The 20,777-nt window shown below is 56.2% G+C and overlaps 7 protein-coding genes and 1 non-coding gene across 8 annotated transcripts; 6 read left to right on the forward strand and 2 right to left on the reverse strand.

The window, feature by feature from the left end:
- Positions 1–772: 772 nt before the first annotated feature.
- Positions 773–4,009, forward strand: DICSQDRAFT_171592 (uncharacterized protein; the record flags this gene model as incomplete). Its single annotated transcript, XM_007367262.1, has 9 exons — positions 773–966; positions 1,022–1,172; positions 1,239–1,824; positions 2,034–2,041; positions 3,190–3,291; positions 3,418–3,487; positions 3,556–3,601; positions 3,707–3,867; positions 3,930–4,009. 9 exons carry the CDS (start codon positions 773–775, stop codon positions 4,007–4,009), a joined length of 1,398 nt encoding a protein of 465 aa, XP_007367324.1.
- A 276-nt stretch (positions 4,010–4,285) lies between these two features.
- Positions 4,286–4,366, reverse strand: DICSQDRAFT_t119. Its single transcript has one exon. It is a non-coding gene; the product is annotated as a tRNA-Arg (tRNA).
- A 1,100-nt stretch (positions 4,367–5,466) lies between these two features.
- DICSQDRAFT_127999 (uncharacterized protein) lies at positions 5,467–6,060 on the forward strand (the record flags this gene model as incomplete). The annotated part of the gene is made up of 4 exons (XM_007367263.1): positions 5,467–5,536; positions 5,601–5,683; positions 5,752–5,917; positions 5,996–6,060. 4 exons carry the CDS (start codon positions 5,467–5,469, stop codon positions 6,058–6,060), a joined length of 384 nt encoding a protein of 127 aa, XP_007367325.1.
- Positions 6,061–6,692: 632 nt separating this feature from the next.
- Positions 6,693–8,072, forward strand: DICSQDRAFT_22927 (uncharacterized protein; the record flags this gene model as incomplete). The annotated part of the gene is made up of 1 exon (XM_007367264.1): positions 6,693–8,072. A coding segment is annotated over one exon (1,380 nt), but the record flags the coding sequence as incomplete, so codon positions are not given.
- A 458-nt stretch (positions 8,073–8,530) lies between these two features.
- On the reverse strand, positions 8,531–11,251 carry DICSQDRAFT_148197 (P-loop containing nucleoside triphosphate hydrolase protein; the record flags this gene model as incomplete). Its single annotated transcript, XM_007367265.1, has 7 exons — positions 8,531–8,912; positions 8,967–9,031; positions 9,090–9,445; positions 9,500–9,814; positions 9,868–9,895; positions 9,959–10,717; positions 10,787–11,251. 7 exons carry the CDS (start codon positions 11,249–11,251, stop codon positions 8,531–8,533), a joined length of 2,370 nt encoding a protein of 789 aa, XP_007367327.1.
- A 1,976-nt stretch (positions 11,252–13,227) lies between these two features.
- On the forward strand, positions 13,228–16,193 carry DICSQDRAFT_181647 (uncharacterized protein). Its single transcript, XM_007367266.1, has 5 exons — positions 13,228–13,282; positions 13,339–14,217; positions 14,271–14,895; positions 14,960–15,199; positions 15,258–16,193. Exons 1-5 carry the CDS (start codon positions 13,254–13,256, stop codon positions 15,978–15,980), a joined length of 2,496 nt encoding a protein of 831 aa, XP_007367328.1. The 5' UTR covers positions 13,228–13,253; the 3' UTR covers positions 15,981–16,193.
- Positions 16,194–17,063: 870 nt separating this feature from the next.
- Positions 17,064–18,385, forward strand: DICSQDRAFT_64229 (uncharacterized protein; the record flags this gene model as incomplete). Its single annotated transcript, XM_007367267.1, has 6 exons — positions 17,064–17,325; positions 17,386–17,453; positions 17,507–17,568; positions 17,631–17,672; positions 17,733–18,233; positions 18,289–18,385. The coding sequence occupies 6 exons, from the start codon at positions 17,064–17,066 to the stop codon at positions 18,383–18,385; spliced, it is 1,032 nt and encodes a 343-aa protein (XP_007367329.1).
- Positions 18,386–19,241: 856 nt separating this feature from the next.
- Positions 19,242–20,223, forward strand: DICSQDRAFT_64141 (uncharacterized protein; the record flags this gene model as incomplete). Its single annotated transcript, XM_007367268.1, has 2 exons — positions 19,242–19,399; positions 19,455–20,223. Coding segments are annotated over 2 exons (927 nt in total), but the record flags the coding sequence as incomplete, so codon positions are not given.
- Positions 20,224–20,777: the final 554 nt, after the last annotated feature.

A 20,777-nucleotide genomic window follows, 5' to 3' on the forward strand; every position in this document is an offset into this window, starting at 1 on the left:
TCGCAACTATTGATTACAGCGCCATGGCTCGCCGTATCTCCGCGAATATTGGCGCGCGTCAGCCATAACCCACGCCTATCCGCAGCCTTTGTCCACGTCTACAGTACACCTTTGCATCATCTCAGAATGGATGTCGGTGCAGCGTACTTGCAGGTGGGGGTATCGAGGCCACCTATCACAATTTGCAGGCCTTGGTGTGGCTCCCGCCAAATGGTCTCCTGGAAGTACCGTCGCAGTCGCGGAGGTGTGCTCGATGATGTCAAGTACTGGGATTGTCGGTTTCGCACTATTGCGCTATTGACTTAAGTACGGAGGGCCACGCGGTCAGTGGCCATGCATTACATATGATACAAAGCCTTCCTTACCTCACTTGCTCTCTACCGTCAACACTCTTCGCGATGCAGGATCACGTTGACCCCGAGAAGAGTTCCTTTATCGATTGGAATGAGAAGACAATTGAGGAGCCGAAGCGTTGTTGTCTTCAGGCTTGCCTTCGGGGGTGAAGAAGAACGGGAAGCTTGGTTGTCGTGCTCACATAATTTGTCGTCTTCACGGCCAGTATGTGCACCATCATGTCTACACTCGAACCTGACCAGTACGACGGCCCTTGCCACGAGAACGTTGATTGGACTAGAGACGTGTGGCATGGAAGCACAGCAGCCCGCTCAGCCCCGAAAAGATTGAGAATCTCTACCTGCATGTCCTATCCACCGCGCATTCTCAAACGTAGCTCGATCCCGGGTCCTGCGTCCGCACTCGCCTTCTCTCGCTAATGAGCGATGCGCCCACACATCGCAGGCCCCCCGGTGACCTGCACGCCCCCAAGGCGCTTTTCGAGGTCTTCCAGGCCGAGTTTGGCATCCCCGCATCCGACGAGCTCTCGCCCTACCACGCAGGCACTCCCGAGTCTCGTTCGGCGAATGCCGACATTCTGAACTACCCGAGCCCGAAGGCATGGTTCGACCAGTACTTCCCGGCCATGAACTCCCCTCTTGATCAAGCGCACTCCATTCTCGACGAGGGAGGACAAAGACCCGCGCGACTCAGACGCGGACAGACACCGCGACGCCGTGCCCGCATTCCGTGGCTACAGCGCAGACGGCGAGGCGCAGGGCCAGCTTGTGGTCGTGAACTACGGCAGGAACTTGACACTGTTCCAACAACATATAGGTGTGAGTGACAACCACATATTGGTGCATATTAACAGCTTACTGACATAGTCGATTGTGTCGTGGCAGACCTGGCAGGGGAGGTACGGTGACCCCGGCCGGGTTCTTCCGCACCTCGGCCTCGTTGCACTCCGTCTCGCCGAATCATTCATCCTCTCGCTCAACACGACCTACTACGCGCATAGGCCAGATAAGTACCTTCACGAGGTCGACGAGGGCCTCGGCGCGAGCGCGGACATCTCTGGCCTGCGGAAGAGCATTGCTCGTCTGCAGGGTGCGAGCAGGGCGCTTGACAAGGAAAGGGAGACCGCGGAACAACATATGCGTGAGCTCCTCGACAAATTCCTGCACCCTGGACAGAACATTCATACTGGCATCGGCACGGACCCCAGTACTCCCTCCATCAACATAGCTACAGCTCGCGGTTCGACGGCCTCCCGCTCCCGAAAAAGCTTTGGAGGGTGCTGGACAAGCTATTTGGGCACGGAAGCTCGCCGCGGGTGGGATCCGATCCGTAAGCTGTTCAAGGCCGTGGAGCGTGTGCAGACAGCGAACGCGAAGCTGATAGCATTCGAGCACAGTTTCATCTCAGAGGAGGGCGTTGAGGACCGGAAGTGGTATACACACCTGGGTGTCGCACTTGGCAAGTGGCAAGGTACGTGGATGTTGTTTCCTCTCTATTGGACATCGTCGGGTTCCGCGGTGCAAGTGCGCGGATATGTGGTGTCTCTGGGTATCTCTGGTGTGCGGGGCAAGCATTGGACGCAATCCTGATGTTTCTTCTTTGCAGGCTAAGGAGTGACCACTTTCCCGTCGATTACGGAAGCGCCGACAATAGAAGGAAGTCTCACATTGGCGGAACAGGAGGCAAGGTGTGTCTATGCGTCATTGGACAAGCTGCCTCTAGTAGAGAGGCTTGTGCCAATGCTGTGGCATGTTTCTAACCCCTGCTTTCGTGCATCGCTGAACTCGGCATGTGCTTGGTTGGATACATTCCCTAGTTTACATTATGTATTACATGCGTTTTGTTTTCGCGCTGCCCTGACACACTGGGGGAAGAGTCTCGTCAGCATGATGTGGAGAGCGTTCACAGTCTGACCAAGAGTGCCATCGGAACTGCCAGGTTCAATCGCTTGTTCGGCATCGACACGCTCCTGAAGACACACGCGGCCTCCTGGCCCCTTGATATGTATGTCAGCGGGTGGACTTGCGTAGAACCTGGTAGCACCCGTCGACCCTCTCGCAGATGCCTATTCCCACTCGACATGGCTAAACATCTGCAGCGGTTCAGCCAGGCCTCCTGTCTCGAAACGAATACCCGAACTTCCTGGATTGCAGCACACATATTACGTTTCCGGATCGCCCGAGGTTTCCCCCACTGACAAACATCGTCCGCTGCCGCTATCGAGCCTCTGGCTACACTGTCATAAGTCACATTTTTGGGTACCGACTAACATGACACATCCATGCCTGTGCGTCCAGAGGAAACCTTGTCTCGCCAACATTACACCATGTAAAATCTAACTAGCCCCGGTCGGAATTGGCTTCTGAATCTCATAGCCGCTCGTATCAAGTACGTCCGTATTTTCCCAGCTTGAATGGGACACAGGCACAGCCTCGGCAATACGACTTGATGATGCGGTCATGAGGGATGTGGCTATGCTGCCGCGAGCTTGTCCAACGTGCCGTCGCGCTGTTGTCAAATTCCTCAGATGATGGCTTTTGACAACGACGAAGCTCGATATCGTCCAAAGTGACTTTGGCTTGGCTTGCACACCCAGTCACCCAGCTTGAGAGATCCTCCCCAAACCCACAACCATCGTGCGTGCGGCATACGGAATATCACGAAGAGCTCGCAGCAGTCCGGCTACCGTTTAGCGTGCTAGTGATGATCGAGAAGGCGGCGAGAAGAGAGTGCCGATGCTTCAGTAGGACAGTGTGTGCATTGGCGATGACGAGTTCAAATCGCGCTATCCTTCGAAGTGCGGCTCGTGTTGATCCGCTGACCTGTTGCTGACAGGCAATCCCCGAAGGAGCGACTGAGGTCGAGTCCGGCAAAACCACCCACATTGCCATCATGCTGAACCGTCGGCCGCATAACGTCAAACTACTCATCGGTTGCGTACTTGTGTCTTCATTCCCATGATGCACTCTATGTTTAGCAACAGACGGACATCGACCGCCGCGAGGCTTTGGAGTACAAAAAGGGGACACACTTTGGCTAACACTCCCTATCCTCTGCCCACAGTACAAGATGCGCCTCTCCGTTTTTGCTGTCATCGCTGCTGCCTTCGCTGCTGTCGGCGCCGTCCCGACTGGTGAGTCGTCTTGACGATTTTCCATTCGCAAGCCGCGCTCGTTCCATAAGTTTATACGCATTCAACAGCAGGCCCTGAGGTCGTCACCCCCGGCTCCGGCGACATCATCGGCTTGTAAGTTGTCGTTCGACTTCAAGTATGTGAACCCCGTAAGTCGAAGTTTACGCCTCATCAGTCTTCAGTCCATTGACCACAATGAACGCTGCTCTTCCAATAGAGCCGCATCGAGAGCCAATACGAGTCCATTCTCATCGCGACGCTCAACAATGCTACCACCGAAAATGGCTTTGATCCCCAACCTGAATTCTCTAAGACGGATCCCACCACGGCGACCGCTCGTCTTAATGTTGACTCCACCAAGGTTGCTGAGGGCGATCACAGTGAGAACTGTTGACTTTCGAGTCTGGATGAGGCCACATTGCTAATCTTACACTGTTCACAGATTTCACCGTGACTGAGTCTGGCCTTCCCGGGGTTATCTACTCCACCAGCTTCCCTGTCAGCCTCAACTACGATGTCTGAGGTATTCGAGTCACGGCATATGACCGTGTTTCTGTACATCGAATTGGACATGTCTGTTCTTGCACGTCTGTTACCATGGACTGATACTAATGCGCCTGGATGTCTAATATATCGAGAAATGTGCTCCATTGGATGGATTGATCCTCATACGATGGAGATGGAGGTGTTGTACAGATCTCGAGAGTAGGCGGACTAAGTAGAGGCTGGGGAAGAAAAGCATTCACCTAATGACCTTTCGTGGCTTCGCTCACATTGTCGGAAGGAACGGAAAAAGAACGACCAACCTGGGAGTCGAACCCAGAATCTTCAGCTCATCCTCGCCGGAAACTGACGCCTTAACCATTAGGCCAGCCGGCCGTAGAACGTTTGGCTTAAAGAGTGTGTATAACAAGTAGGGAATACGTTCGGCGTCGCCAGATCCGCGAGTCTGTTTTGCGTTTATAATTTCCTTCTCATGTCGTTTGCTTTACATGGAACTGACGGCCAAATGGACGCACCCGTCCAAATGGACAACCTGCCTTTTCTGGCACACAGACGCCCTCTTGGCGCCCAGGCTGTCTGCGCTGCGTGGGCGCTTGTATACCAAAACAGGCAGGTGTCCATTTGGCCGTCAGTTTCCTGTATCTGTGTTCTCTCTGCCTGCTCAAATCATCAACCCGTTATGTAACGGTTCATTTCAGCTGAAAGGTTGCACGATCTAGGTCGCATGAGTTTTGAGTGACGCCGGATACGAAGTTTCTAGACGAAGCCACAACAGAGGTCGGTTGAGAGGCCGCCGAACGTCCTCTATTTCTGCCAGAACCACCTCGATACCCCGCCCGACCTCAAGGTCTCAAGTCCTTGCCACCATGCCGGCTCACGGGTGCACCGTATTTGGTCAGTTTGAATCGATCTCGCTTCTGATCAGTTGACTCCCGCTCACCCGGGTATGTACACGGACCCGCTGCAAGTCTACGAGGTCCTTGTCCTCTGCCTACTGGACCAGAATGGATCACATCTTCCCTCAAAATGCATTCGATTGGCTGCTTTCGCATCAAGTCATGCTATACTCGACAGAGAGCGGACCGATAGAAGCATCAACGAAGACCATGGCGGTCGTTTCGGACACTGGCCTGAGCGTCGTAATATTAGCAGGCGCGAACTTGAGCTTCGGTCCGAGGAAAGTACTAGTATGCTTCTCGACCCGGACCGTGACCCAGTAAGCTTCCCACATGTGTCGTTTCATGATCGCAGACCAGCCGCTCCGACGTTTAGAACTGCGAGCGTGGTGCATTGAACTGTTGCTTCCATAGCCGACTAAGGTGTCAGCGTAGCATGAGCGCATGTACGTCGGCTAATGCCAGCGAAATCCCGGGCATGCATGGCAATGCCGCATATTTCTGACACTTTTATAGCACCTGCAGGGCGGGCTCACTTCTCATTCATCGCTCGCAAAGTCAGCTCGGTGAAACGACAAGATGCGCTCGTTCCTCTTTTTTCCTACCGTCGTCACGCTTGGGGTCATTGGTTCTATTGGGGTCCAAGCCGGTATGTTCAAGCGTCATCTTTTGTACACTCATAGCTTATCCGGGCATTCACTACTACCATGTAGCTGAGCCCACCGTCCCTACTTTGCTGACCCCTACCCCGGGCGAAGTCCTTGGTGCCGCATTCCCCTTCAAATATGTGAACCCTGTGAGCACTTCGGTCCTGCTCGCCATTCCTCTGTTGCCGCAGGCGTGGCGACTGACGTTATCACCTAGAATCGTACTGCAGAGTCCAATCCTCGAGCAGCGTCGAGCTTGATTGGAGTGCTCTTCAACACGACCTACCAGAACGGCTTCTTCCCATCCTTCTCCAACTCCGATCCTACTACTGCCGAGACTACGCTCACAATCGACTCTAGCGTTATTGCGGAGGGCGCATATAGTGAGCGAAATCGTTGTGCCATACCAAACAAGGCGATATCAGCAAGCCGACTCCGTTTCTCAGACTTTTCTCTCACAGAGGTCAATGTTCAAAGCGGCAGTCAGTTCTCCACCAACTTCGCGGTCACCGTCTCGTACCAGTAACTGTAGTTCCAAGTACATATTCTCCATACAAGATAACCTATCAGGGCAATTGAGCCTGCATCTCATCTTGCGGCAGAAGTCCGCACGTTAATGTTGGCTTTAAGGATCGGTGCGCTTCGGCGCTCTGATTTATACAGCATACGGCAGTGTACACACGTGACTAACGCTGGCGGCTTTCTTAAATGCCGTAAACTTCCCCCTCATACGCCCAAGACATGCATCCTACCAACGCCATTGCTAACTCTACGACAGCCGCTCTGCATGAAATAATAGTTCAGTCGTGCCAAGCATAGCTCGGTGAATATGCTCCGGGCGCAACTCAATACCTTGTCGCTGCAAATTGTCGGCCACCCAACGCCATCGAGCGGTACCGCGTTGGGTGCTGGTATGACTCCGAGAGGCCTTCACATATATAGAGCATCGACTTTGGCGTCAGACCCGACGACTTCAGACTTGACAACGTCCTATGATGTCGAGACAAACCACCCTTGGTAGGTTCTCCGAGATTTGTCTGTGGTAAGGATTGCTCAGTATGATGGTCAGTAGGAAGCGGCGACATCTCGTTGAAAGAGATATCACGCGAAACCTTGTTGCCGGAGATATCCTCGCATTCCAGAGGCGTTGCAATGACAGTTCCCCTCTCTATCTTGGACAACACTGTCGTTCGATATGCCCTCACGGGTGCCGTATGGTACCTCGATAAGCCCGCCGTTGAAGACGGTGCGGAGGCCCTTTCGCCGGCAATTCTCACGCGATCTCTCAGGGCGACCGCAAACTCGTACGCCGCTTGGGCTGGCCAACTCCACTGGATGCCCTACGATCCCAGTGTAACACTTCGCCATGGTCGTGTTGGGATCACCTATGGCTCCACTGCGGACCCCGGGATAGAGTTGATCGTCGCGGCGAGCTCGCAGACGATCTCTTCACTCCTGCCAAGCAGAGAACAGCGCCTTTCGGATGGATTCTGGGACACGGCATCTTTGCCTTCGGAGAAGCTCCTTTGTCCCGTCAGACTTGCACTCCACAACACGAATGAATGGGCCGGACGCCCGTCCGTCTCAGTGCAGCTTACTACGTTCGCGTGTGGAGGCCTCAGCATTGCCGTTAGAATCACACACGTGTTGGCGGATGCAACAGCTTTATTGTGGTTCATCAGGGACTGGAACGCCGTACACCGTGCCCTGCTCTTCAACCAGCCTCTTCCACATCTCTCCCCCATCTTCGACCCTCGCCTGATCGACAAGGCTGCGGCAGGCAATCTCGATACCAGCGCCCCAGATCCGGGATTGTTGAAGATATCCCGGTCGCTTCCCCAGCATCGCTACGATTGGTGGGCATCTGCAGATGGTTGTCCACCGCCGATGCTTCCCCAGACCAGACCGCCGCCAGAGCTCGAAGGCGCAGATCTAGGACCCCCAGGCGAGCTACTGCCCTGGCACGAATGGGATCTATCTCTCCCTGTCGGTCACTGCCTCATCTACTTCACCCCGAAGGAGATCGAGAACATGTGGCAAGACGCGTCCTCACAACAGCCCCCGGGTGTCCGGGTCTCGCGCCTCGACGCCCTCCTCGCGTTCGTTTGGAAATTGGTCGTCCGCGCGCGGGGACTCGAGCACGACAAGGAACTCGTCAACATGGTCCTCACCATTGGGTTCCGCCCTCGTCTCTCTCCCCCGTTGCCAAACTCCTTTCTTGGCTCGTGCATCACCAACGCGAGCGCGGCCCTGACAGGCGAGGAAGTCGCCAGCTCTACGACGCTCTCTCCTCTGGCATCGGCTATCCGCGCGGTCAACGCAAGCTTCACGCCGACAGCTATTGGAGCGCTCCTTCACGACCTCGCGCATGAAGTGAACCCTCAAAGGACCTGGCGCGCGTTCGTGGGGCGTCGCCACACCCTGGTCACCTCGTGGCTGACGAACGACCCCTACGGGATAGACTTTGGGACGGGGACTGCACCGCGCCTCGTAGAAGCGTTAATGCCGAATATAGATGGATGTGTTCACGTCATGGAAGGGGCACCATCTACTTCGGGGAGCGAAGCGCAGTGGCGTTGGTACGACAGGCCAGTTTGTGTGTCGTTGCATGTCGAGAAGGAAGCGTTGAGGAGGCTGCTGGAAGATCCGGAGCTTAGGAAATATCAGGGTTGAATGGGGAGTATACTGTCGTTATGCTCGTGAAACATGAGACGTACGATGTTCGTTGTAGCAATCATCTTGGTTTTCCGGATCTTGTCGATTCCACGTAACAGCTCTCTACGTTAGCATTGGAGGCGCCAGTATGAGCAGATCTAGAAGAGGACATCAAGGCTGATAATCTCAAGTGATTGTTGCGGCACCATCCCGGGTAGATCAGCACTAGTAGACATCACCAGCTGAAGAATGGACATAGTAGGCTTCACGAGTAGTTGTACAAATACACGAATTTGCTCAAATCATCAGCGGTATTTTGTGTTTCCTAGAACCGGATTTCCCTACACGGCACTTGCTGCTCGAACCCTATCCAAAGCAGCAAACTCAGTCGTGAACTCCTCCATTGCATCCAATGTTTCACCAAGGTGCGCGAAACCAAGGCTCTCGCCACGGCTGAACGCCAACGATTGCGCGGTGCGACAAGCATTCTTTATCTGTCGGCCGTTGATGTCGCGCTCCGCAATTTTCTGGACGAGCGCGTCGTCGAAGTCGGATACGCCCGCCTTGGTGAGGAACGAACGCCAGACCTGGACCTTGGCCGAGACGCTGAGCTCGGAGAAATTTAAGGCGACATGGATACGGGAGAGGAAGGCCTCGTCGAACGCGGTAATCCGATTCGTTGTGAGGAAAAGGATGCCACGGTAATACTCGACATGGCGCAAGCTGTAGACGTTGGTCAGACTTGAAAGTAGACAACGTACTGCAGAGAAGACGTACAAGACCGCAACCATGGCGTTGCGCTCCAAGTCGTGAAGAGAGCGACGTTCCAAGAAGACATCCGCCTTGAAGCCAATTTCAACGTTCTGTAGGTGGCACCTAAGATGGAGACCAAGGACGCACCTCATCAATGAGCACGATTGCCTTCCAGCTCGTCGCGATGTCAAACACTCGCTCAAGAGCTCCGTCGAGATCGGCCGCTTTCGTTCCCAGATCACCACCGCCGACGACATACAGCGGAGCACGGACGTGTTCGCTGGTCGCCTCCGCTGATAGGGTCTTTCCGACACCAGGGGGACCAAAGAGGTTGATGATCAATCCTTGGCCCTTGCCTTGCACGAAATCGTCGAACCCGAGGTCGGCGTTATGCGCGTCGACTAGGGAGCGGAGAAGGTTCTTCCGATCCGCGGCGAGGACAAGTCCCTCGAACGCTTCCTCGTTCCAATTGATCGGTTGGACATACTCTACATTGAACTCAACTGCACAGTCATGGGTGAGCGCGGAGCGCTAGAAGAACGATGCGAAGGACGTACGCCAAACTTTGTCAGAGAGACTGAAGCCATAGAGAATAGGAGACGCGAGGATGTACTCCTCGTCTGTCAGAGGTGCTTCCTCTTCTTGATGTTTCGTACGGACGTCAAGCATAGGCACACCGTCGCTATGATCTATGGGACTGGTATATGTCGCTAAATAGAGGGCCATCAGTAACAGGAAAGTGAGATTAATGACGGAACCCCGAATCATACACGTGTTGGGATCCCAGAAAAGTTGAGTCTGTTGCTCTTGCGCTGACTGTGCGATGTTTGCCTTGGGCATTTCATAGTTCGGATTCAGTCGGATGAAGTTGCCTATGCATTCTCCAGATCAGCATTCGTCCAGCGTGGGAAGTCACTCAACGAACCTCGATCAATCATGACACGAGAGTCGACCTTCAGCATATACGGTCAGTACGGAATCAATGCCACCCCAAACGCGGTACGCGAGACGCTCACATTGTACTTGAGTAACTTCTTACTGCCCCCGACGTTTGCGGTGAGAGCGGCCGTGCCCGTGTAAAGCATGTGGTGAATCCCCTTCAATGAAGCCCACTTCCGTCCACGCTCCAGAAGAAGTGCCTTCAGTCCTTCGGGATCTGAATGATACTGGATAGGATAGGCCTCGAGTGTGTTGATTTTCTCCGTCCCCTTGAACCCGAAGATGACGATCTTGCTCTGCACCCGGCCAAATGCACGGCCATTCAAGGCGGCCGCGCTCGAAGTGGTCTGGGTGTTGTCGTTAGCAGACACAGGAGCGCGCCCCTTTCGGGCCTGCGCCGTCCTCGCAGCTCTCAATTTAGCAAGACGGTCTCTAGTAGACGTGGGGGGCTGCTCGCTCCGACGGCCAGGGTGCGCCCCTTCTTCAGTCGAGTCGATGCTCTCGCACACGAGGCTGTACAGCGAACACATCGGAGTCACGATCTTCGTCGCGCTGAGGATCTGGAGCGCGCGCGGCTCCCCGGTGACGGGGCACTCGGTGATGATGGTCGTGCGCGGGACGAGGATGGCGTAGAGGAGGTCGAAGGTGATCTCTCCATGTGCGGTGAGGCTCGCGATGCGCGCGAGAGTGCCGCGGTAGTCCTTGCGCAGGTAATCGAGGAGGACACCCACTGCGCCGAACATGTGGTTCTCCTCGGGCGTGCGCGCCTTAGCGTGGAGGGCCTTCTCGTATTGCTCGAACCGGGGGAAGAATGCGATCAACAGTTGGGGGTCGAGCTGTGCGAGGGTAATAACGATAGTCAGATCAAGCGCAATCGTCTATCTCGCGAATATGTCCGAGAGTACCTCAAGCGGCTCGGCCGTCCACGACAGTCCTGGGACAGTGCCTATGACCTCCTTGCAGGCCTTCAGCAAGTACGGACTCTTGACGACGACCTGGAAAGTGATCTCTGCGCCCTCCAGCTGCTTATTGGGCTCAGGGATCTTGCGAACAACGACAAAGCAGAAATTCGCCCACGGATCGTTGTCACTGCCGTTGCCAACAGGACGCACTGCCTCCGCGACGATCCCAGAGCCGGTGTTCCTGTACTTCCAGGACTTCGACCACGTGCTCCAGTAGTGGTCGACGCGCTTGATCTTCAAGCTCGCAGGTGCGACAGGCGCGGGCGGCACTGCGGTCGCCTCGGTCGTGGTCTGCGTATCGTTCACGTCCTCCGAGGGTTGGTTAGAGTTTGCGTCGACATCTTTTTCAGAGGGCACTTCTGCCGTGGAGAGGCGGCGGGAGGAGCGAGTGGAGAAGTAGCGGCGCATAACAAGGTCGCGTGAGGGGGTGGTGCACCGAGTGGGAGGTGTCGTGCATGCAACCACGCTTGACTTGACTTATGTATCGTTGTGCTGCAAAAGGCTGTCCTGTATCAACTCAGAAGCATCGAAAAGGGTGCGGAGTTGGCCACAGCCTCACCATGACTAGGATCGCTGTCCTAGGGTTTAGCACCTCCACATTGGACACAGCTATGGCACGGGTAGCGCCTCACGGTACGCGATGGGGATTCCCGTGCTGCCGTGATACCTGTGCTGTCCAGGTTCTCACTCGAGCAGATCCCCGCACCTGCCTGGCTGAGTGAAGAAGCATATGTCGACCCGTCAGCGTTGCTCGGGCGACCATGTCAACCCGACTCAAGTTGCCTTTCCAATCCAAGAGACGCCGATTCCATCAGGGACAATTCACCACGTAAGTACGTACAGTACTGCGTTTGCTGATGCCGCCGTCTGTTCCCCGGAACCTATACACCGCCCGAAAGGGAGTCAATGTCAACGGGTTCAAGGCGGGGAGCCATTTGTCCGCCACGTACCTTGCCTCTAGACTTGTCCACGTGCGAGGGCCGTTGTTCATGGGCGCCGATCGGACAAAAGCAGAACCTGGGGAGACACTATGTCGCAACGACCATGTCGGATGTTCTGCTGGGGACGGCGGTCAGACCTTTCTCTGTCTCAAAAAATGTTAGCACCGTATGACGTGCGTGGACGTATCGAGTCCGTGCTGCAGCTCACTTCAGGAGCTCTTGCGTCATGTCCAGACGACCAGGAAGATGACTGGAGTAGAAGGCGGCATGAATGAGCAAAATGCTGCATGTGTCGTGAGGCATACTCGATGAAGTTGGGAAGGATGGAACGTACAGGCGCCTGTGTCTATCGAAGCGAGCTCGTTCGCTTCAGCACCGTATACGCACTATGCAACATCTCCCGCTCTTACCTCGTACATTTCTATATCTCAGCTTCAGGCTCCGGAGCCAGATCTAGTACTCCTCAGCCAGGACAGTCTGCAGGTAAATCAGTTCTAGTCCTCGTATGCTTCCAATTGCCGTGCAACTGGCGCAATAGCTGCTCGAGAACACTACCAGAGGGCGATCGAGGCGAGGCGTTTTACGTGGGCGGTTGCTCATTGACATGCATCATTGTATCTCCTGTCCTTCCCCGTGACCTCTTGGCTCCAGCGAAGCGCAGAAGACCGACCGTATGACTGCGATTCATGACGGACCTTCTACTCAATTACGCACCCCCGGGAGTTCGGAAGACGCTCTCTACGTCTGCGTCATGACTCCCGACTCGCAGACGGGCACGGATCTCAGGCGCAAGGAAGGTACGAGATCCGTACGGTCTTGTTGGTGACCGGTCATGAGCAAAATATACGCATTCTCTTTCCCCTCTATCTCCAGAGTTAACAGCCCCCTGGAGGCACAGTGGAGCATCTCTATTATGCATATGTGCATTGTCGGGCATATTGATGCACCTCCCCATGATGATGAGTTTCCCCAGACAGCAGATGATAAGAGCGTGGCCCGAATATTGCGATAGAGTTCCCGCGAACGCTCATCTAGACATCGCACGGGTCAATCTGACGCGTCGGTCTCTCCCACGGAGGCCAACGGTGGAATCACGAGTGCATTCTCGAGGCTCGTAGTGGGGGCCATACCGAGCCTGACCTTGTTCTTTACTCACCGATAATAGATCAATGTAGTCCGGACGCTGGCTGTTCCTCGACCGTCTCCCACTGACGCCCCATCTATAGGATCGATTGACACGTGTAGTCCACGCAAGACAGGCGGCACGGAAAACACGCCTCTGCAACGCCTAAACAGTCACCACACCATATCGCGGCCTAGGTTCGCACAAAGAAGCGGCCGATCTCTGTCTCTCTCTTCATCTACAAGTTCGCGATGGCCACGCCATGCCTCTCCTCCGCTGCTCATGCCTTCACCCGCTCCCTTCCCTCCTCCCTTTAGCTCACCGTCTGCTAGCCATCACCCAGTAAATGCCCCGAATTGTGGACGAGGACGGCCGGTATGTACGTCTCAATTATGTCGTCCGAGTGGTCATTCACCGTTACCCTGCCGCAGCCGCGAATTCCCCTTTCCCCCTATGGACTCGCCGAGGACGTCGTCCTCAGGCGGCAGCAGCCTGCAGCCGAGCTCTGCAAGCAGCCGTTCGAAGTCCCTCCGCTCCCCGTCTACCTCCTTCACCTCTCACCCGCCCCCGCGTGTCCGCGCCGAGCGCGACAGCAGGCAGGACACCCTCTCCGACCTGCACCAGAAGCTGCTCGCGCACATCGCCCCGCGCGAGCAGCCTGGCTCGCGGAGCCTCCGCACCGCGCTCGCGATCACGACGGAACGCCTGGAGAGCGAGACGCGCCGTGCCGACGATGCGGAGCGCCGCGTGCTCGAGGTCTTGCGCAAGTTGCGTGCGGCCCACGAGGCGACGATGCTCGCCCAGGCCGAGGCGTCCCGGGCGAAGGAGGAGCTGACGCTGTACAAGTTCCGCCTGGACGAGGCGCAGCGCGAGATATTGCGTGCGCAGGAGGCCGTGAACGATCTCGAACAAGCGAAGCTTGAGGCTGAGTCGGACGCGGCTCGTGCTCGGTCCACTGCCCGTCGGTATCGCGAGCAGCAGCTCATTGCGCGCGCACGGGAAGAAGGCAGGCAGGAGGGCCTACAAGAGGGCTATTCTAGAGGAACGACCATAGGATACGAAGAGGCTGCGGTTGCTGATCGGCCTAGGGAGAGGCGGTACGCCGCTCCAACCGTAGAGGATGTGCCGGAGGAGGAGGAAGATGAGGAGGAGCCTCGCATGCAGAGGTACCGTGCTGGAACGCCTGGACCTGCTGAGATTCTTGTCAGGACGCCAGTTCCTGAGTTTCGCAACCGAACACCAGGGCCATTCATTATCCCGTCGGGGAGAGTGACGCCGCCGCAGCCGCAGCCACGGCGACCTCCATCCCGGTTAGTTTTGAAAAATGCTACAAATTTTTCCACAACTAATACCTGGTCATCAGACTGAGCGCGTCGAGAGCTAGCGAGCGCACTCACGTACCCGATACTGCACACCATGCCCCTATACTTCCAGTACCAACAATGGCGACACCGCTCAACCTCCCTTCTCCTTCACACTCCCGTGCCCAGACACCTACAGGGATGCCGATAGCGCATCCAGCCCCGCGCTCGCTCGACAGCGGTAGCATACCTCCCCCGAGACCTATACGGGAACGCACCCCCTCTCCTACGCATCCACCCGTAGAACTGCCACCAGATGGGTGGATTCCGTATGCTTCCGGTCCCAACGAAGACATTTTCCTCCCACCTCCTCATGAGCTGTCCAGGCCGCTTTCCTCGGTGGCGGAATCCCCTACCCCACCGCCGCCTCCTGTCCTCCATCGCGCGGAACCAGCCCAGCCGTATGCCAGCACATCTACCGCGCCGCCACCACCACCCCAGATCGTCTCGCGGGGTTATCCAAATGTCCCTCCCGAAGGCATCCCGGTCACTCGTTCGAACGGCAGCAAACCCATGTCCCCGCAGTCGAAGGCGTCCACGACAATCTCGCAATTCGACCTGACCAGTAGGGCGCCTTCCAGGACGAAGCCACGCGTCTCGACGTGGAGTCGAGCACCTAGAGAGGACGTACGTCGCCCTCCTCGATATCTGTATCGTGAGTCCTGACTCTGAGGTGACGTTGGGGGAGAAGCGACAGGTAATGTCTCCGAGGGGGCCACGCCCGCGTGAGGACCTCCCTGCTCCTGTACGTCCTCCTTCACGGCAGGACAGCAGGGGCTCTGATCGCTCGGAGCGTTCGGAACGCGAGAGAAGCAAATCCTCTATGAACCCGTTAGAGAAGCTGTTCAAGAAGCGGTACCGAGACAAGTCGTACAAAGAGTCACCGCCTATGCCTCATCCTGTGGTTCCCGACATTATTGTTGAGTCACCTGTGAGTACATGATCAGGTACTTCTGACATACATGCACGCTGATGGTTTCCGTTCTCAGTCCACGCCCTCCACCAATCGTTCGTCTATAAGAACCACAGCTACACACCCAGCATTCCTGAGTCCAGAGCTTGCTCCGCAATCGTTAGCTCCGTTAGCTCCTCAGGATCCCAATATTATCGTCATGCGCACGGAGATACCGGGCTATCATCCATCGATCCCCATCGACCAGCAATACGTTCCTCCACGGCCGGAGTCCGTCTCCCAAGAAGCCGTTATTCCTCCCCCAGGCGACCAGTTCCCGCCCGGATTCGTTCCGATGACCCCGCCGATGCCCACGGATCCCATCCCTGTCCCTTCCAACACCCCCGTCCCCGTCCCGCCGCCAACAAACCCGATTCCGGTGCCTGCAAACACGCCGGTTCCGATCCCCCCACCGAGCAACCCGGTTCTTGTTCCGTACAGAGAGGCAACCCCTGTGCGGGTCGCATACGATGCACCGCTGCCCGTCCCGCAGAACGAGGCCCTGTCTGTTGCGCAGCGCAGTCGCACCGAGAGTCCGCGGCGGGCGCGGTACGACGAGGCGCCTATACCCGCTGGCGTGGTATACCCCGAGCCGCCCTCGCGGCGGTCGGGGACGCCCTCGTCGTCGCTCAGCCCGAAGTCGCGGAGGGGCAGGCCGGACGTGAGGAGCCCGGGGGCGAACTTGTCGCCGCTGCCCATCCATTTCCAGTTCTTCGCGCCGCTGAAGTCGGACACGACGTCGGAGTCGCTACGGCTCTGAGATTCGACCCTTGGGCGGACGCTTCATCGCTTAATGGCAGCTCTGGTCGGATCGCCGGACCGGGCTTATTTTTATCGCTTTCATTGCCGTGTATAGTAGATAGTGTTGTACTAGTAGCCATCATCCCTTGTACCTTCAACACAGCACAGATCTGTCTTGTACATATAGTACAGTAAGAGGTTTGTTCGCCTCTACTAAGTGCCAGGTGTTTCCCACCAAGTCCTCGTGATTTCTAAAGAAGCACAGTCTGACTCTTGGCCCTTTCGCGTTGCACGCCATATGTTCCCGGGTCGCATCATCTCCCCGCAAGGAATGAGTGCCGTCTCGTTCTGGTTCGGAGGACAGAATTGCATGCGCAACGGCCGCATGCTCCTCGTCGCCGCGACAGCGATGAACTCATCGGCACGAGGCCTTGCTTCCTGATTTGGTGCTGCTGTAAGTTGCCACTCATCAGGTGATGCAAGGGACCTCCATGACCGCCATGCTGCACGACAACTGCGTTTCGTTTTCTTTCTTCAGTTGCACTGAGCGACCGCTTGTTCAGGCCTTTTGAGACCTCTACCTGGGGACGTTGCACCGGATACTGCGCTTCAGAATCGCACTCCACTCGCGAACGTTGAGCAGTGCACCCAGCTCTCCGACCGCCCCGAGGAAGTCAGCAGGCACGTTCGTCGACGTCAGCTTCTGATGGTACTCGAACTGAGCAAGATTGCGTACGGCTTCTTCTCGACACTCGCCGCGCAGGTCCTCACGAGGCCTGGAAACATCACAGAGAGAGCAGGTGCGTCGCTCAAATCGATGCGTGGTATGGTCACTGCGTCTTCTTCGATTTCTTGGTGTGTCATGTGGAATTTGAATCACGGCAGTGCATACGATGAATAGTCCCGCGCGGGACGACCATTGCATGCGTGCCCCATGGCTTCCAAGAGGTGATGTTTGGCCAGCCTTGAGCCGTGCCACGGGAAAGGGTAGCCGACAGATCAGAATACGGCATATGTACCTGGGTACTCTGGAGTGTATAAAGCCCAGGTCGGGTGCCCAAGGATAACTCGACGGACGTAAGGTCGCACCAGCCTCTTTGTCATGCTGTCCTTCGAACCTCTGCTTGGTCTCCTGTCCCTGTTGCTGACCCTTGGTGTTCAAGGTGTCGCTGCCATGCGTGTCTCCACATACAACCTGCGCTACGATTCCATGCCTGACAACATCACCGTGGCGCAAACGCTCAGCGCGCTCCCGGATCCCTTGACGCCACCGACATACTACGGTGCGAAGGGGGAACAGCCCTGGAGTACGAGGCGGGTGAAGGTGTATGAGCATCTCAACAGCGCAGGCGTCGTGCTTGCTGGTGAGTCGTTCCCCATGTCGCGCGTGACCGCACTTCTCGATATTAACTGCCATCGTACAGGCTTCCAAGAAGCATTGGTGCGGCAGGTGGATGATCTCGCGACGCTCTTCGGTGATGAATGGAGTTGGGTACGTTCTTGACCAAGAATAACTCTCGGATGATTTGACCTCATAGCGTCCAGGTTGGTGTTGGACGTGACGATGGTGTGGCTGCCGGAGAATTCAGCCCCATCTTCTACAAGAAGTAAGTCGCGCGTTTGTCGGACGAGCACCAAAATATCCTGACGGCCCGCCCACGTTCTTCAGGTCCGACATCGAGCTCATATCCAACGATTCCTTCTGGCTTTCGTAAGTATCTTCCGTGGAAGGGTCACGGAATTAGCATCCTTACACCAAGTGCTATTTGAGGAACACGCCATTCGAGCCCTCTAAGTACCCCAATGCAGGGTCATTCAGGATCTGCACGGCTACCCACCTGCTCCTAAAGACTGGCCCCTCCGGCCCGGTCCGCTTCACGTACCTGAACACCCATCTGGACGACCAATCCGACGACGAGCGCCGCCTCGCCGCCTCTCTCCTGCTCGTACGCGCACGCTACGAGGCGTACACGACTAAGGGTCCGGTGATCATCACCGGGGACTTCAACAGCCCGTCGACGGGCACGGACTCGGGGGCGTATCAGATTATCACTGGGCAAATCCCTCCTGAGCCAGTAAACGCGACCTTTGCTGCCAAGTACGCCGTCCCGAACGGGACACTCTCAGACTTCACGATGCTTGACTTGAAGGCGGAGGTTCCGCGCGAATACGTGTCTGGGGAGTTCGCGACCTACACTGGTTTCGGCGCCCCTGGCGACGCAACGGACTTCACGCGCATCGACTTCGTGTATGGTGGGAGTAATGGGAAGTGGTAAGTCCTTCTGAGTCATCCTTTGTGATGTTTATATTAGCTAACGCGATCGCAGGACCGCGACTGGATATCACGTCGGAACGTCCCTGACGGACGATGGAGTCCTTGCAAGTGACCATCGTCCTGTCTTCGCTGATATCACGTTACACTAGACGAACGACCCCGACGGCATGCAGGAAATCATTCACTGGATTGCACAACCATCTTGCTAGCGGGCCTGTTGTATCGTATCGACATCATGTAGGACATACGGAGAATGTATATTCTCGCACTTCTGAATATTCGTACAATCTATGGAACCCAGTGGCTTGATAGGCTGCTGAAAGTCTTGCATTTCAGTATTCTCGGGACCTCCATCCGAATAAGTTCGGTCGGTGTTGCTCATGCGCGTACGTGCCATGACCGTCGACTGACCTCAAGAAAATTGTACGACTGAAATGCTGCAGCTACATGTACGAAGCTTTGCATCTCTCGCTCTGTGGTCAAACGCTCGCAAACGGGCATCGAGCCTGCCGTAACTCTTCAGAAGGGTATTCAACTCGAAGTCGCACGCAGGCACTTAGCGCTGTCACTGAATCGTATCTGATCAGCGTGCAGCCCATGCTGCAACGATCCCGAATCATCACGCCTCCAGCTGCCCGACCGGGGCCTTGCGGCTCCGCTGATGCAGCGATTGACCACAGGGAACCCGATCCACGCGCTAGCCTTGTGTCAGTAGATAGCTGACGACTATTGAGGGTTACATTGTGCATAATCTGTATTGTTATCGAATGCAATACCTGAATAACAAACAAGTGTAAGCTTTGTTATAAACGAAGTTGATCGATGCATTCCAGGTCCGGGCAGCCGACTCGCCTCGCTATATGAAGCGTCCTCTCCTTCTGCTCATGCATCCAGCACCCCACTGAGCTTACATTGCTCCTCAATATGCTGTTCTATCTGCTTTTCAGAATAATCAGGTGTGTTTCTGAGCGAGCATGGATTCCGCTCAGGGGCTGAAAGGGCCCCAGCGCGACCGCAGCCTTCCTCTATCCTGGTTATGCGTCGTACAAGACATTGTCGCAACGACCTGCAAACGAAGCCGACCTCGAACGATGGTTGATGTACTGGAGTGTACTGGGGTGCATCGTCGCGGTGGAGTCTGTCGCTGAGTGGCTCGTCTCATGGTGCGCGACTACCTCGTGTACTCGCCGCTGCTTACTCATTTGCCCGTACTTTTAGGTTGCCGTTCTACTACTTCTTCAAGACCATATTTTTGCTCTACCTTGCCCTACCTCAGACCTCCGGGTCCGCATGGCTCTACCAGACTCAACTCCGCCCCTTCTTCTCGGCGCACGAGAACCAAATCGACACCGCGCTCGCGCAGGCTAAGGTGTACCTCTATACCTCTATCCAACGCCTCCTCCGCCGCGGCTGGGAGCAAGTCTCGGGCGCGGTCTCTCAAGGTCCAAATCAACCCGCAGGTTCTTCCTTGCTGGAAGAAGATGCCGCATCGCACACCGGCGCACCCCCCAGCACCCACGACCCCGTCTCCGGGCCCGCACAGCTTGTCGCCGGACTCTGGAGCACCTACGGCCCCAGCCTCCTCGCGTCCGGTGCCGCGCTCATCACTCAGGCCCAAGCATCCGCAGCTCAGGCTGCAGCAAACGCGAACGCCAGTGCTCAAGCTAGCCGGAGCTACCGGAGCCGCGGCAGTGCTGAGGACCGCCGTAGGCAGCTCGAGGCGGAGCTCGCGTCGCTCGGGGAGGAGCCTGCGGGCTACGACGTCTCCTCGGCGACGTCAAGTCCGGCGTTCGTGGCCGTGCAGATGCCTGCTCCGGATAACGGCTCGGGCAGCAAGTCTGCGTTCGAAGAGGTCGATGTCCCGAGCGACGTGGAGCCGGAGGGGGGACACCCCGTCTCGCCACGCCCGGACCAGAAGAGGACGAGTTGGTTCGGCTGGGGTGGCGCGAGCGCAGGGTCGGGATACGAGCGAGTGAAGGACGAGTGAATGGTTTCGAAGCGCGGGCGGCTTCAAACGACTTCAATTCGATGACTTTCGTCAGGACGGCATGTATGGCAGCCACATTGCAATACGTAACGTTCTTACCTCTCTTTCCTGGTCATCTAACGGATGTATATTATCGGACCTCGTCATAGAGCGCGATTTGCACTTTCTCGAATGCACAGGATCCGCATTCTACCTGCCTTCAGTACCCTCTTGCGAGAGCTCGTGTGACCTATCAGCGGCTTTTATGTTGCGACACGCGGTGTCTTCGGTCAACTGTCGATGTCCAGATCGCTCGTCACCTCGTGAGCATTACATCGGCACTACCCCCGAAAGCCCGCTTTGCTCGTTGTCGTCCTTATACTACCACTGTCAACCATCGTACAACCCCTTCTCCGCCTGACGCATCGACCATGGGTTCGACGGTCTGGTTCTTATCCTACTCTATCCCACCCGGTGAGTAACGGAGCGCTAGCTACTCCGTACGTGTCTCGCTGGTTTCATTTCTCTGGCACTCCTCTGCCAGCGCTCAACGACTTCCAAAACGGCAACTGTGT

Source organism: Dichomitus squalens (assembly GCF_000275845.1).
Source record: "Dichomitus squalens LYAD-421 SS1 unplaced genomic scaffold DICSQscaffold_24, whole genome shotgun sequence".
Lineage (NCBI taxonomy): Eukaryota > Fungi > Basidiomycota > Agaricomycetes > Polyporales > Polyporaceae > Dichomitus > Dichomitus squalens.